Source organism: Saccopteryx bilineata, chromosome 8 (genome assembly GCF_036850765.1).
Source record: "Saccopteryx bilineata isolate mSacBil1 chromosome 8, mSacBil1_pri_phased_curated, whole genome shotgun sequence".
NCBI classification, from domain to species: Eukaryota; Metazoa; Chordata; class Mammalia; order Chiroptera; family Emballonuridae; genus Saccopteryx; species Saccopteryx bilineata.
Window position 1 is genome coordinate 6,209,688 of NC_089497.1, and position 16,239 is coordinate 6,225,926.

The following is a 16,239-nucleotide window of genomic DNA, read 5'->3' on the forward strand; positions in this document are numbered from 1 at the left end:
AAAAAAATTTTTTTAAGTCTACAAATAGATTCTATTTTTAAAACTCATTTATCTTCAGACTGTTCAAGGTCTGACACTCAAATTGGACAGGTTGAAGTTGAGATTATTTGTTCTGTTGCCACAGGTGTGGAAAGAGATATCTTCCCAGCCTTTACACAAGCCACCAGGGCTACCAGGCCAGGAAAACCACTCATCAAGATTTGATAGCGCCTATTTGCAGTCCGAAGAAGGACGCAGAGAACACGCCGGGGCATAAAAGCGGGTGCAGCGCCAGCAGAAGGCCCATTCAGGCACGATGCTGGCGCTCTTGTTTCTCGCGGCCGTGGCCCTCGCGTCCGCTCACCACTCCGGTGAGCACTTTGAAGGGTAAGTGAGCAGCCCTGCTTGGATGGACCAGCCCTTGCTTCTTGCTAGCTCCCAACTCTGAATGCGTGACTCCACTGAACATTGTCCCTGCTTCTTCTGCCCTCCGGCCGTGCAGTGAGAAGGTGTTCCGTGTGGCCGTGGAAGATGAGGAGCACGTCCGCTTGCTGCGTGAGCTGGCCGCCACCAGCCAGGTAAATAACCATCCTGTGCTATTGGGGGTGCCGCAGGCTCACCCTAAAAGCCTCGCTGGCCCAGTGATTTCACCAAAAGAGGAATGGCGTGAAATATGAACCGTCGCGTTTTCGTAGCAAGACATAAAAACTTGAAAAATGTTTAGTGCCAACACGCCTTTTTTAAAAAAAAAAAAAAAAATGAGATTGCCATAAGCCCCGCGGTGTGATCCATCCCGGGTAACTGTTTAAAGAGCTGACAGAGCGTGACACCTGGAGGGGCTGGAACTGTCACAAAGGTCATAGAACATCTAGCGGGCAGTCACTTCCTTCCTAAGGCAAGAAAGAAAAATGAGCGACTTCGACATCACCCCAAAACTGGGCTTCGGTCCAAGGTGACATTCATTTCCACACCCCATGCATCGTGGGCTCTGATTTTCCTTCATTCCAAATCAAACAGCTTGAGTGTTCCCACCTCGACTCGGGCCCTCTTCGTGAGATGAGATGCGGTGGGGGAAAGAAGGGTAGAAAAAAAAAGACTTTCAAGAAACCCAAAATCTCTAGGCTTCTTTAAAAAACCCACTATATATGGAACAAGAAGCTATGGCTGATCACAAATAGTTCACTTAGGTGGATGCTGTTTCTTCACAAATATATGAACCAACAAAATCTACTAACTCTTAAATTGCTATCTATCCAGCTACCTTTTCTTTCTATAGATTTTTTTTTCTTTTTGCCCTGTAAGGTATGGGGTGGGGGTGGGGGGGTAATCAAAGTAGACAGTGTCCTAATGTGAGACAGATTCCGAAGTTTAGCATTAAAAGATAATATAAAGTCGTCTATTCCAGACTTCCACTCAAATCTGGAATTCCCTCCCATAGAAATTGCATCCCTGGTGGCTAGTCTTTAATAAAACCAGTCTGAGCACATCTAGGGAAAGGAAGCATTGCAGGCTGTCCCACCTGCCTTTAAAATGATTCTAATTGGACCTGTGGTGGCGCAGTGGATAAAGCGTTGACCTGGAAATGCTGAGGTCGCCGGTTCGAAACCCTGGGCTTGCCTGGTCAAGGCACATATGGGAGTTGATGCTTCCAGCTCCTCCCCCCTTCTCTCTCTCTGTCTCTCTCTCCTCTCTCTCTCTCTCTCTCTCTCTGTCTCTCACCCTCTCTCTCTCCTCTCTAAAAATGAATAAATAAAAAAAATGAAAAAAATAATTATTCTGATTGTTACATAAGTCTGAAAGCGACCTTATCTAACTCTGACCCATTGGACCTAGCTGAGACAAAAACCGTCTCGTGTCTGAGATTGATCTCTCCCGGGTCCTCCACCGTTTCTCTGAGCGCTGGCGTACAGGCACCTGGTTGTTCTGGCCACCTCTGGATATTGCTCAAGCTTTCTGTCTATGTTTCTTTTCTAACATGTAGCTCTCAGGGCTGACAGTGGACCTCCAGGTATGCCCTGATGGACACATCCTGCAGGGTCACTGCCTGCCTTCGTTTGTAAAGCAGACATTTATTCAGGGGGCCCAGGGTTCTTTTTAGCATCTTAAACAGTTATTGAATACTCTCAGCTCATAATACACCTACGGCCAAACAAAACCATTAGGTTGGTTGGGTTTTGTTTTTTTTTCTCTCAAATGAATCACCCTCAAGGAAGATCTTCTTCCTTATGTAATTGACTAATCAATTTTTTAACCAAAATGCAAGAAAGATTATAGATTCATGCTGCTAAAATTTTATCTTGATAGCCAGTTTGCAGCATGTGGAGATCATTTTAAAAATGAATTCAGTCAGTCATCCAGGGCAATAACTCTTTCCCCCAACTTTGCATCCCCAGTTCGTCTGCTAAGTGTGCCTTGTTGACTTTTATGTCACTTACGAAGAAAAATATTCAGCAAGTCAGGGGACAGCCCAGAAGTAGAGGTCTCCTTCGCGGTTTATCCATTCAATGAATTCTGTTCTTCTTGACCCTCCAGTGTGACGGGCATCGTGTTAAGCCCTGAGCACGATTCATTGATGAGCTCTTCTTGGATAAGGTTGCTGGGTTACCCATGTTCCCGGGGTGTTCCCTACAGATAACACCGTGCTTCCTGACCTGCGAAGCAGAGTAGACACGAAGACAGGCGGTCAAATGCTTTGCTGAGCTCCAGAGAATCAGCAGCACTCAGGCCAGTGATAGGAACACGATGAAGGGACCAGGCTTGCCTTGCTCTGGCTTTAAGCCATGCCAGTTCCCAGGGATTGCAGCTTCCTCTTCCGACCGTTCACAGTCCACTTGCTTCCCGTTTACTCTGCAGCTTGGCCAGCGCCCATGCCTGCCGGGGCCTGGGAGCTCCCTGTGGGAACTCACCTGTTTTTTTTCTCTTCACGAAACCCAAGACTTGCCCACTGCACTCCTCAGTGGTCCCTGAAGGCTCTGGTTCCCCTGAGATTGCCAAGGAAGTGCTACAGTCACATCTGCAGGACATTCTTAGTTACCTGGACGTCCGCATTTTACACAGATCCGGAGTAAAGGGTCCAGAGTCAGACCGCCCAGGGTTCCACTCCTGACTCTGAAATGAAGCAGCAGAACTTACTTTCTCTAAAACAAAGGGACTGGACCTGGCTATTTTGCCAGTGGTAGAGCGTCGGCCTGGCGTGCAGGAGTCCCGGGTTCAATTCCCGGCCAGGGCACACAGGAGAAGCGCCCATCTGCTTCTCCACTCCTCCCCCTCTCCTTCCTCTCTGTCTCTCTCTTCCCCTCCCGCAGCCAAGGCTCCATTGGAGCAAAGATGGCCCGGGCTCTGGGGATGGCTCCTTGGCCTCTGCCCCAGGCGCTAGAGTGGCTCTGGTTGCAACAGAGTGACGCCCCAGATGGGCAGAGCATCGCTCCCTGGTGGGCATGCCAGGTGGATCCAGGTCGGGTGCATGCAGGAGTCTGTCTGACTGCCTCCCCGTTTCCAACTTCAGAAAAATACAAAAAAATAAAAAATAAAACAAAGGGACTTTTAGCAGAACTTACTTTTTCTAAAGGACTCCCTACCCCTAGCCTTGAGGCTGGTCTCCCAGGCTGTGGCCTTGGGCTGTTCTGGGAGGTTGCAGATGTTCCCAGAATGTTTCTTCCTGAATTAATCTTCTAGGTAATCATTGTAAATAAGCTTGTTTCACTGCTTTGTTTTACTGCTAGGCTCCCCTCCTCCCCATCCCCCACTCAGTGTGTGATCCTGTCTTAAAAGCTAACTTCAAACTGTGTTCGGGGCCACATGATTTGAATGACTTAGGTCTCCTTGTGGTCGCTGGCTTTAAAATAAAGAGTACTTAATTTGGCTAATTAATAGTTTGGCAAAACATCTGCTTCTCGCTGTTCTGATACAACAGCTCCACCACTGGCTAGCTGGGTCTCAGGACACCTCTCTTGGTCTCAACATTTTCACGAATCAAATGAGGAGAAAAATAGTACTGACCTTACAGGATTGTTGTGAGGTTTAAGAAAAAAAAAATCAATGTAAGTAAAGCACTCAGAACCTATATAATAAGAGCTACATAAACGTTTGTTACATCTGGGATTTGAAAGGCAACTTACACAGCCAGTGTAATACCCCTCCCTCCTCATTTATGAGGGTAGGGGGAGCCTCCATCTTCTCTTTCCAGAAGGTTATTTCTGCTAACATTGTAACATGTGAAAACATTCATTTCACCTCTCAGTAGAAGAAACAAAAGACAGTGTTAATTCCTTGGGAAAATAAAACACAAAGCCAGACAGAAGTGAAATAAAGCTACTTTCTCTCTTCCGGCTGCAAACACCATGCTACTGCTCCAAGCGGTGGAAATGCCTGTCTGTCTCTTCTGTATCCATTTCATTCCCAACAGGATTGAAAGAGAGATTTCCATTCTCCCTCGTGATCTTGCTCTTGCGAGTACAGCACATTCTGGACTGTAGCCTTCCTGATGAGATCATTTCAAGGGCTCCTAGTTTTCGTATTTATCCTTGGCCATGTGTCCTCCCCGCCCCCCCCCCCCCGCCCCCGGCTTTTGAACATGTCCTTTTAGAAGTTCAATGTGTTGGAGAGATCTGTGACCACAAAGGCTTCCCCTTTCCATCTGTAATTGTCTAGTAAGGGCTTTTCTATCTCCTTGTAATCAGGGTTGAACTTGTTCTTTATTTTGGTGACATTTACCATACAACCCACTCTCTTTTCTCCGTACTGTGTAAACTCTGTTTCCCTGGTTTAAGGTACATGGTCATCTCTGCCTAGAGTAAGCTGGTGACAGGTGTCCGATGTCCCCTTTACTCCTATTACACTAGTAAGGTCTTCCATGGGGCCAGGGGGAATCAAGCCTAAAATAGAGGTCATTTCTACATTCAATAAGAAAGGAAAATTCCATCAAGATAAATGATGATTCTATAAGATGTTCAACTTACAATCAACTGCCATGTGAAGAAACAAATTTGTGTAAACTTGTGAAAAACCACAGCTTTCCCACACCAGTATTCTTTTATAGGCCTATCTTATTCCAAAAAGAATTTGTGAGGGTAAAGAATTTTCACTAGTTTTGTGATATGTTTTAAGGACTCTAGTTATTAGCCAGCTGTCTGATTGAGTCGACATTCCCACAGTGCTATCACTTAAAGATATTCTTTTTTATCTTTCAGCAAATGTCCTTTGTGGTTGTCACTCCGTCTCCTAGATTATAATCCTATGACCTCAGTTCTATATCTTCTTAACATATAACTCAGCTCGACACACCTCAGTTTATACATTTTACTGCATTTCCATGCTTCAGACCTAGATCTCATTCACAAGGTCTTGGTCATTACTGAAATTTATATTTATCTCCTTGTGGTAATAATTTGAGTTTATTCTTTGTATCTATACTTGATGCCTTGGTAAACATCTGTGGGGCTACAGTGTTGCTCCTGATTTGGGGCTCCAATTCCAAGCACTGGGGAATAACATCAGTGTAATAACTCTGCATCATACTTGCCGGACTCTGTAGTGTTGGGTGTTGGTTTGTTTGCTGAACAATTTCTCTGTTGACAAAATGAAATTTTTAAGAGACCTCAAGTTAGGTGTGCAGGTCTTCCGCCAAATATATTTAGGAGATTTCTCTACCTTATTTTAAACAATCCATTGTTTTTACTGCAGATATATATATATATAGATAGATAGATAGATAGATAGATAGATAGATTTATATTTCTCCCCTCACCCTATGCAATATTTGGCAGAGCCAAGACAAATGGGCAAGAGGTTAGGAGATCAAGGAAGGCAATTTTCAACCGACTAACAAAACTAAAACTACCATGAGGCCAGGCTGTTGGGAAGCAGTACCAGACATACCCAACCTGTATTATAACCACCACCAAGGATATCATGCAGACATTTATTGCGCTGAGTGGAAAGTTCCATTTCGGATAGGTTCTCCTTAGACAAAGATTCCCTTTGGGAAGAGCAGGGAGCCCTGGCAGAGGAGTAAGAGTGATCTAGAGAAGCCACCAAGGGGGCCCTGTTGGGTCCATGACCGCAGATGATGGCTAGAGCCTAATTCTCCAAGTTTCCCAGGAACTCTAGGAAGGGGTGCAAATCCCACACATCAGCGTCATCTCCCCCAAGAAGGGAGGAGTTGGAGTACCTAGACATCCATGTCTGGGGTCATCATTGAGCACGTCTCTGAAAAGAGGTATTTCTTTGGCCCTCCTGTGTGCCTCGCTCCGTAGCCTTGGCTTTTCCCAGTTCTCGGGGAATGAGCTCTCAAGCACAGAGCTGCAGATCTGGACGGCGGGGTGTCCCTGAGCACGCTGACAGGTCCCAGCGTTATGTACAGGTGGCCACTGCCAACCGGCTACAGACACTGGGAGGACTTTGTGTGCTTCACCAGCTCTCTGTGCAGATACACCTCCCTCTCCCATCCCACCTTAGGATGGCAAGGGTTTATTAAAAACACGAATTAGGAGTTGACTTTTAAACACGTGCTTCCTCCTATCCTGTGCTGGTCTTCGTGGCGCCTCTGTTTACAACGTGGGCCAACTGGATTTCATGAGTGGTCCCTTGTTTCCTCTGTCTGGACCATGTCATACCTTGACATTCCTCCACCACCTTTCTACAGCCCGTTTCATCCCCTCGTCTCTGACTCCCAGGTCACCTGCTGGAGCCCGTCCTTGTCAAACCATCAATACTCTCGCCTTCCAACAGCCCAGGGACAGACACACGCACACTTTCTCCTCCGGACTCCCTCCTGGTGTCACCCTGTGTCCCAGCCGCTCAGTCCCCTGACACGCCCTCTGACCCCTGACCCACGACTCAGCACCCATGAGACACCTGCAGTGGCTTGAAGATTACCAGGACAAGTCGTGGGCTATCAGGTTCTCCATGGGGGTGTCCAAAATTGGGCCTCTTACTATTTTACCTCATCCGTTTCTATTAAACAACCTCTAAGTCGGCCCAAACTCCTCCCAGGTTTCCAAGCAATGGTCTTAAATATCTCTGCCTGTCACATCTCCAACTCGAGACCAGCTTGTAGACATCTAAACAGGGATTGTGCCGGACGCAGAGGTAGAGAAAGACCCACTGCCAGGTTCCCCACAGGCTTCTAGCCCTTGCCTCAGCTCAAGGAAGGAACAGGAAGACAGACCCCTCGGAGACAGTCCTTGCCATTACTTTGCCATGGGGAGAGGAGACTGGAAAGCACACATCCACAAAGGAAATCGTGAGAATGATCACAGGCAACCTCCTGTTATTTTTGTGCATCCTTTTCTCTGGAATATCCCTCACGGGGACGGACGGCAGGCTGGATTTCTCACCAGTGTATTGCTAGTCTCCAGCACAGAGCCTAGCACATAGTAGATCCTCAGTAATGGTTGATAAGTAATTGAACAAATGAAAATGTCAGTACGATACTGGATCTTCCAGGGTCTTTTATTTCTAGCCATGGTAACCAAGAGGAACACTATGGAAAGATACATTGTTCTTCCCTTTTGTATCCCCCACAGGTCAGGAACATTCCTGGGTCCACACAGTCCTGTGACACATACACAGCACTGAGCTCCTCATAAAATAAGTATATTAAAAATTAACGGCCCTAGCCAGTGGCTCAGTAGATGAAGCATCGGCCTGGAGTATGGACGTCCCGGGTTCGATTCCCGGTCAGGGCACACAGGAGAAATGACTACCTGCTTCTCTTCCCTTCCCTTCCCCCCACTTTCTCTCCTCCCCTCCTTCAGCCAGTGGTCCGAGAGTCAGCCTCACACGCTAACAATGGCTCAGTTGACTCAGCATTGGCCCCAAATGGGGTTGCCGGTCAGGGTGTGTGTGGGAGTCTGTCTCACTATCCCCCCTCCTCTTACTTAAAAAAAAAAAAGCAAGCTCCATTTCTCTCTCCTAAGTTTTGTGGCTCTAGTTAGTTCCTCGTTACTCACTCAGCACATTTATCCACGACCATAAATACTGCTATCCCAATAAGCCACTGCTCCCGAAAATCAATAAGTAGAAAAGAGTAGTTACAGAATAATGCAATTAATTAGCATTCTGGAAAAAAAATAATTATATGCTTTTCATGATTGTTGATAATCAATTAGGGCTATAAATATATGTGTAAACATTTCTACCGACATCTGTTTGGTACCAGTTCTTATTCACTCAAAGGATAAATCTCTAAGAGATTTCATGAATAATTTGAGTCTGAAAGTAATTCAAAGGAGTACAGCAATGGGGCGCTCGCCAATGATAATTTGCCCGTGAGATTATAGGTGTCCAACACAATATATCTTACTCCTTCCTCAGATCGACTTCTGGAAACCAGACTCTGCCGCCCAAATCAAGCCCCCAAGCACAGTTGACTTCCGTGTTCAAGCAGAAGATATCTCCACTGTCGAAGACTTCCTGGAGCAGAACGAGCTGCAGTATGAGTAAGTTTACCATTTCTAGCTATTGAAATTCTCTCCCACGTATGCGCTCACCCAACCCTCTGAGTACCTCTGGGAAGGTGAACGTTAGACCGAGTCCGTCGCTTCCTGGGGACCCACAACTAGGTCATGGCCTATCTGGCCCTGGATTCCAAATATTTTTAAGATGTCAAGGCTGGTAGATTTTGTGTTTAGTTATTGCTCTAATAAAAATGGTTTTGATTCTTGAACCCCAAATCTTCAGACAGATATCCGACCTGCTACTGGCTTGTAAGTGACCTATAGACTACAGGCCAAACCAACGGATACTCTCTTATCAGCTAGATACAGCTTTCGTCCCAAATGATATCAAGTCTCCTTTTCCAGGTGAGCAGCCAGACCTCCTAAGAGCCAGGAGGGCTAGTTATGCTCCTTCAGATTAAGGACCAGACCAGAGTCAGACTGAGTGGTCTTTCTGTCCTTTTTTCCCCAAAGCCCCGCCGTTCTCTCTAACGGTAGGAGACACATGGGGAGGACTGAGAAAAAAAAAACAAAAAAAAAGTGGTCCTCCAAAAGCCTAGAGTCTCCTCTCCCCAGAGAGCACCCTGGCTCACTTAAGCTTTTTAAGATGAGAACGCCTTCCCAAATAGAGGCTGGTGTCCATCTGTTCAACCAACAAACAGTGAGTGCCTACATATACCACGTACCAAAAAGGATAGAGAGGGTCCCACCCGCCTCTGAGGAAAACAGACTATCAATAAGAATCCCAATGGGGTAAAGATAGTCTATTCAATAAATAGTGTTGGGAACATTGGACAGATACATGCAAAAAAAAAAAAAAAAAAGAAAAGTTAGACCACCTTCTTACACCACCCACAATAATAAACTCTAAATGGATTAAAGATTTAAATGTTAGACTCTAAACCTTAAAAATCCAAGAAGAAAACATAGGTAGTAAAACCGTAGACATTTTCCACAGCAACATTTTTTCTGATAGACCTCCTCCGGGCAAGGGAAACAAAAGAAAAAAATTAACAAAGGGGACGGCATCAAACTGAAAAGATTAAACCATCAGCCACATGAAAAGAGAACCCACGGAATGCGAGGACATGTTCGCCAATCATGCAACTTAGGAAGTGTTACACGGAACCCCATTATCACCCACCGCACAACTTAGCTATCAGCCTGTGCAAAGTCAAACTTCGACCTTAAGAATGGACTGTCTTTTTAGAACAAAGGTATATAGCACGGTAAGTTTCCAAATGCCACGAAGATGGATGTTTGTGACACCTGGCTCTTTTTATTACCCTAGGAAGGACTTCTAAGTTCTAGCCTTTAGGAGCCGCCAGTGGCGTTCAGAACAGAGGAGGACCTCCTTACCTTTCTTTAGGAAGGAAGGTCAGGGACCATAAGCTAACCCTAGCTGCCGGAATGATGTCCTACTTCTACCCAGATCACGGAGTAGAAGAATGTCTTCTAATCACACATCAATCCCCATGTATTGGGTGGAAGATTCATGTGTGTTTTTAGTGGGTAAACTTTGGGGGAATGGTGTGTGAGCGCTGTCCCATCCAGAACACAGGACGTCCCCGAGGGCTGAGCTCTTGTTAAGTTCTGCTTCTCTGTTCACTGCAGAGCACTTCTGTGGCATATCACTTTCTAAATATGAAATAATAATAAGTCCCTAGAAATCCTGGAAAGGCGCACCAGCAATATCCTCGCCAGGGCTGTGAGAGGTCCCTGGGCGTCCCATGACTGCCTCGTGTGGTGACTACTTTGTATTCAGATTTCCTGCCGGCGGGAACTTGCAGGCCTGTTTATGGACAGTAGGGACCATCCGTCCACTGCGCAGCAGCCACCCCACCCACAGTAGCTTTTCAGATGCTGCCGTGGGTCCAGCCCTCTTCACCAAGATGCGTCTCACTTGGCAACTTGAAAATCAGATTTCTTAATTAACAATTGACAATGTGTGTACCCAGAAAAAAAAAAATAAGGATTTTTCAGTGCTAACGTTGCACCCTTTGATACAGAAAGACTAGGATTTGGCTGGTGTCAATCTCCAACCCAGAGAGAGACTGATCGTTGCTAACTGCCTGCTAGAACATCGTGTTTCTGCATGTTTCAGATCCGCACAAGAAAGTGTCCTTGGGAAGAAATGGGTGTCTAGTGTCCCTCCATAGCAATGGACTCCTCTTGTGGGCACTGAGTAATACTTACTCCTTTTACCGGAATCTGAAAGGTGGAGAGAACTGAGTCACCTCTCTCCTCGGGCCTTGTATTCTTTGCTTTGTTGGGAGTCCCCATTATCTAATTTGCCTGTGTGTGTGTGTGTGTGTGTTTAAAAAACAAGGTTAGATAGCGCTATAAAAGGAACATACAAAAGTATAAAATAGTACACAGCCTCTGTGTATTGGAGCTGTAATGCGGTCTCTATTACAGTAAGAGGCATTGCTTTAATCTCCTAGAATAGAAGCTCATTATTTAGTAATAATATTTTGTAATATAGTTAAACTAGTGCTTTGTCCTAAATCTAATAAAAACCAGATAACCATAGGGCTGGAAAGATCATTTGAGGTCAATCTCCCCACCCCACCCCACCCCCGTACCGCCTTCAGGCAAAAGTCAGCACCACATTTCAACCTCATCCTGATGCTGTTTTGCAAGTCACTAGAGGATGCTCTTAGTCTTAGGCATCTTCTGAAATTTAACTTTTTTTAATGCCTCTTTGTCCTGGTGATTGATGAAGATGATTACTATGTAACATAGTAATAACGCTAACAGAAGGTCTTGTCTTAGTACCTACCGAACAAAGCAGCAGCCTCTACATAGTCACTGGTTCCCAACATCATCTGAATATGAGGACTGGCCCCTAAGGGCCTGTGGAACCTGCTTTGGCTGGCTCTGTTTTGCTACGAGGACCTGAGCCATGATTGTCCCATTCCCACAAGTCCCTGGTGCGATCCTGACTGCGTGCTCATGAAATTCCCGGCGGGCGTGGGGTGCCTGGGAGCCATTTGCTGGTGACTTTTTTCCCTGGGCACCAACTATGAGGCCATACACCTGAGATGCTGCGTTGCCTGCTCACTGACCATGGAGAAAATCATGTTAAAGTGAAAACGGATGTCACTTACGGCTTCCTCTTGGATTTTGCCTTGGGCCATTTGGTCAGGAAGTTCTTCCTTGTTGGGCTGGATTTGTTCTTTTGATGTGATGACCTTGGAATGTGGATGTTTCCTTACAAGTGTATGCTTGTGGGGGGGGGGGTTTTCAAGGTTTTTGTTTTTGCTTGTTTTTAGTTTTTAGGTATATTTGAACATCATTTTCTTAAACGGCCTCTATTTAGATATTAGTTCCCTCTGTGTTTTCCTGAATTTTATGAAAGCGGTAACTAGCAACTTGACCATGGTTTAATTTTTTCCATAAACCTCGGAAGACATTTATGTAAGTGACCAGGGCCTATGGATTGGAGTCAAGCCACTGCGTCTTAGAACTGAAAAGAACATTCAATACCAGCTAATCGAATGCCCTCATTCCAAAAATTAGAAAAAATTCAGGCCCAGAGATGAATTTTTTTTTTTTTCTGAACCCAGTTTATGAGTTCGGCAAAACTCTGACCTTGATCTGTCCATTTTGAATTTAGGACTTCTTCTGCTTCTACCCTCCTCCCAAATAATTCAGTGTAGGTGTGGAACACAGTGATAGCACTTACTGAAATGATTGCCCCTCGCGACAGAAGGGAGCATGATGGTCCCTTCGGTTCGGGCCCAAAGCGCCCACACTCTAACCCCTGCAGCGTGGGAACCTGTCATCATCCTCTCTGGTAAAGAGGAGCGAGTGTTGCAGATGGAACTGCGGTTGCTAAGTATCTGCACGTAAAGTGGGGAGATGACCCTGACGTGTCCATAGGTCCACTGTAATCACAAGGGTCCCTGAAATTGGAAGAGGGGGACAGAGGAGAGGCTCGGATGGCGCTCAGTGAGAAGGACTTGAGCACCAGTGCTGCTTCCGAGGTGACAGAGGAGAGCAAGGAGCCCGGGGGGGGGGCAGCCACCAGCGCTGTCAGGGGCCGGGAAGCCAAGTGTCCCCTGGGCCTGCAGCAGGGGGCGCGGCCCCGCTGGTGCCCTGACGCTAGCGCCGGGGAGACCCTGTGTTGGACTTCTAACCTCCAGAAGCGTCCACGAACCAGTTCCGGCTGTTTGTGGTCTTTCACAGCAGCCATGGAAACCAATGCGCTGACCAAGTGCCCGCCAGAAAATGATTTTTCCACGGGATCAATTTTAAGATCTGCTCATTTTCCTTAAAAAAAAAAAAAATTGACCTTAAGACAGTATTTGCCTTTTGCTAGGAAGCAAATAGCACTCAGTATTGATTTATTGCATTTTTCCATACGCTGACCCAAGTCCATGCCCCAGTTCACCAAATGAAAGCAGGCAGGAGGGCGGCTCAGAGGGGGTTCCCCTCCGAACTTCATGGGAACGCCCTTGGGCGGCCAGGGGGAGGGCCGGACCTTTGATGCGTGGCTGTGATTCTCCGTGGGGCAGATCAGAATGTTTCTGGAGGCTTGACTGTGGCTAACAGAAGTCTCTGCAAACTGGCCTCCGCCCATCATTCACAGTGCTGTGATTTAAGGACATTAATGCTTGCAAACTGTTGCCACTTCAGAACACACCTCCTACTCGAAAGTCACAAGGAGAAACAAAGTTGCACATGCACGCACCCTGGGGGCTGCCTCTGAGAGCAGGAACTTCCAGCTGCACAATGATTTCTGAACCTCAGCCATGAGCCGGCCTCCAGGGCTCCCCCCGGCCAGTTTCCACATGACCTTACCCTGGAACTCGTTTTAGATTGCTTTAAACAGTCGAAAGACAGGCATGCAAAAACTGGGTCTTCAAACCCAGTATTCTTTATCTAATAAATCTTTCTCTTGTTAATATTTTTGAATTTCTACTCATCAAGGTACTTTTCTTTTTGCTTTCTTTATTTTTTTAAGTGAGAGGAGGGCAGATAGACTCCCACATGCACCTTGACCAGAATCCACCCAGCAACCCCCACCTGGGGCCAATGCTCAGACCAACTAAGCTATTTTTAGTGCCTGAGCCAAGGCTTAAACCAATCTAGCCACTAGGTGCAGGACAGGAAGAGATAGAGAAGGGGGATGGGGGGGGGCAGAAGCAGATGGTCACTTCTCATGTGTTCCCTGATCAGGATGAACCCAGGATGTCCACATACGAGCCTACACTGTATCCACTTAGCAACCCAGCCAGAGCCTCAAGGCACTTTTCTGAAAAACCTAAAGACCTCAGGTGACCAACTGTCCCTGGACATGGGACTTTTAATGCTAACACCAGGAATGTCCTGAGGAAGAAAGACTACAGGCAAGGCGCAAGGGCACACTTTTGTGTGACAACCCGTGGCCCTGAGACCCAGAATGACCCAGGTACCAGGGTGAACCATTTCCTAGATCCCAGAACAGTTTAGGATCCTAGAACAGCCAAGTATGTCAAGTTTAGGACCAGGAAGAGCTGACCTTGTTTGCACCCTACAGCATCCTTCCGAGTGACTTACTCACTATTGGTGAGAAGCAGCTATCAGAGAACACGAGACCCCCACGGAGAACGCCCTGGGCCACCCGCTGACACCGCGACTCCGGGTATTTGCACGGGTGCCCTCGGAACTACGCCTGTGTTCACGGGAGCACCCGTTCTGCTTGATTGCAGGGTACTGATCAGCAACCTGAGAGCCACGCTGGAGGCCCAGTTTGACAGCCAGGTCCGGGCGGCTGGACACAGTTACGAGAAGTACAACAAGTGGGAAACGGTATGGCGCGCGCGTCGTCGAGTCAGACAGGACTCTGGGGATTGAAAACCGAGGCTGTCGCACTAATTAATCCACGTGGTTCCGTTTGGTAGATTGAGGCGTGGACCGAACAAGTCGCCGAGGAGAACCCAGATCTCGTCTCGCGCAGCGCGATCGGCACCACCTTTGAAGGACGCACCATGTACCTCCTCAAGGTAACCAACTGCTTTTAAGCGCCACCTGGCCGGGTCGGGTTGCTGTCGATGAATTCTAACACATCGACATCTGTTTCCCAGATAGGCTCCTCGTCCCAAACATTGTTGCCATTCTTTCCCTGCCTGTACCCTCCAGGGAATCCAACAGACACCCTAAGCTTCTTTTATCCTATGTGGGTTTTGAAACCATCACGTTGATTTATTCAAAAGGGGGGGAAAATATATGCAATAAAATAGATGTCCTGTAAATGTAACCACATTCCTCTAAGCAATGTGAAGGATCATCCACCTTGATGAAAACTCCTCTCTCCCAGATGTTGTGCACAAATCCGTTGACTCGAAAAGTTTATAAACTTCCTGTCTCCCAGACGACCCTACGGAACCTAGCAACGATTTGTTTCTGCCGTCCTCTCACGCCACTTAGGTCGTATCATTCTAATGGAGAAGATAAAAAAAATGAGGGAGAAGTGGGAGGGAGAGAAATATTCTTACAAGATCAGCCGCAATGTCGATGACCTTCCAGTTACCCACCCAGTCATCTTGGTCCTCGTCACATAATAATAGCAGCTGAAACTAAGTTTCACACGAGGACAATTAAGCATGGCAATAAAGTATCTTCTGGAAATAGGAGCTTGTCAAGCTTAATAAAAAATAATAAACGGTCATGTAAGCCTTCAGGCTCAAACGCTGTGGGTGTCTAGAGACAAGAACGTAGTGTACTAGCCAGTATTATGTTTTAACTTAATCATGGGATAGACCTCTTGTGTCCGTCAAGTTTCACCTGTTGAGTCCAAAGCTCAGACGCATAGTGGATGTTAAGCCCCGAATGTGATGAATCATAGTCTTCCTCTTGTTTTCAACAGGTTGGCAAACCCGGACCAAACAAGCCTGCCATTTTCATGGACTGTGGTTTCCACGCCCGGGAGTGGATCTCCCCTGCATTCTGCCAGTGGTTCGTGAGAGAGGTCAGTATGTAGAGTGATTCTGGGCAGAGGGACGTAGAGACTGTTATTTTTACGTCAATCAATTCCTTATCACCTAGCTCTAATAACAGAGAATAATAACAGAAAGACATCATAATTTCAAGTTCCCATTTTTGGGATATTAGTTTCAACTTTTACCAAGAGACCTTTGTAAGGCAAGATTTTTTTTAAAAGTTAACAAATTATATTTACTTGAATTTAACTCATCTGAACCCTCACAATCACCTTTGCTAGAGAGGCTAATAGGTAGTATAATGGATAAAAGTTAATATTTGAGGATAAACCACTAATCTGATCATTACCTCCTGGATGATAATCATTGCATGCTTCAGAATAAAGAAAATGGTATATAGTGGTCCCTACTCTAAAGGACACTATTTTCATTCCTTACAATTCTAATGATAAAATATATGTGAAAGCCCTTTAAAAACTAAAATTTTTAACTATCTGTAAGCCCATACTGATAAAAGTAGATGATTACGTAAATAAATAAAGGGGAAAGAAAGAATGAGTCTTTCTTTCAGAATTACAACTGACAGATGTACAAAGAATGAGCAAAATAAAAAAATCACCTTTGGAACGCCATAGTAATAATCATTTCAGAGACACTCACGGATAGGTTCAAAAATCAAGCAGTGAAAGTTTAAAGAGAAATAGGATATTTGCGGTCTCTAAAGTATCTCCTCAGAAATATGTATTAAATTATAGGCCTGACCAGTGGCTCAGTGGATAAAGCATCATCCCTGCACACCAGACCCTGGGTGCGATCCTGGGTCAGGGCACATACGAGAAGCAATTAATGAGTTCACAACTAAATGGGAAAACTAAGTGGAAGGAGTTGATGTTTCT

General features: G+C 46.0%; 1 protein-coding gene across 1 annotated transcript in view; it reads left to right on the forward strand.

The window, feature by feature from the left end:
- The first annotated feature begins 209 nt into the window (after positions 1 to 209).
- Positions 210 to 16,239, forward strand: part of LOC136312281 (carboxypeptidase B) — a 34,122-nt gene continuing 18,092 nt past the window's right edge. The window contains exons 1-6 of the mRNA XM_066241934.1: positions 210 to 366; positions 482 to 557; positions 8,296 to 8,420; positions 14,114 to 14,213; positions 14,306 to 14,407; positions 15,271 to 15,372. Of these exons, the coding sequence (XP_066098031.1) occupies positions 296 to 366; positions 482 to 557; positions 8,296 to 8,420; positions 14,114 to 14,213; positions 14,306 to 14,407; positions 15,271 to 15,372 (576 nt within the window). The 5' untranslated portion in view covers positions 210 to 295. The remainder of the gene's footprint in view (positions 367 to 481; positions 558 to 8,295; positions 8,421 to 14,113; positions 14,214 to 14,305; positions 14,408 to 15,270; positions 15,373 to 16,239) is intronic.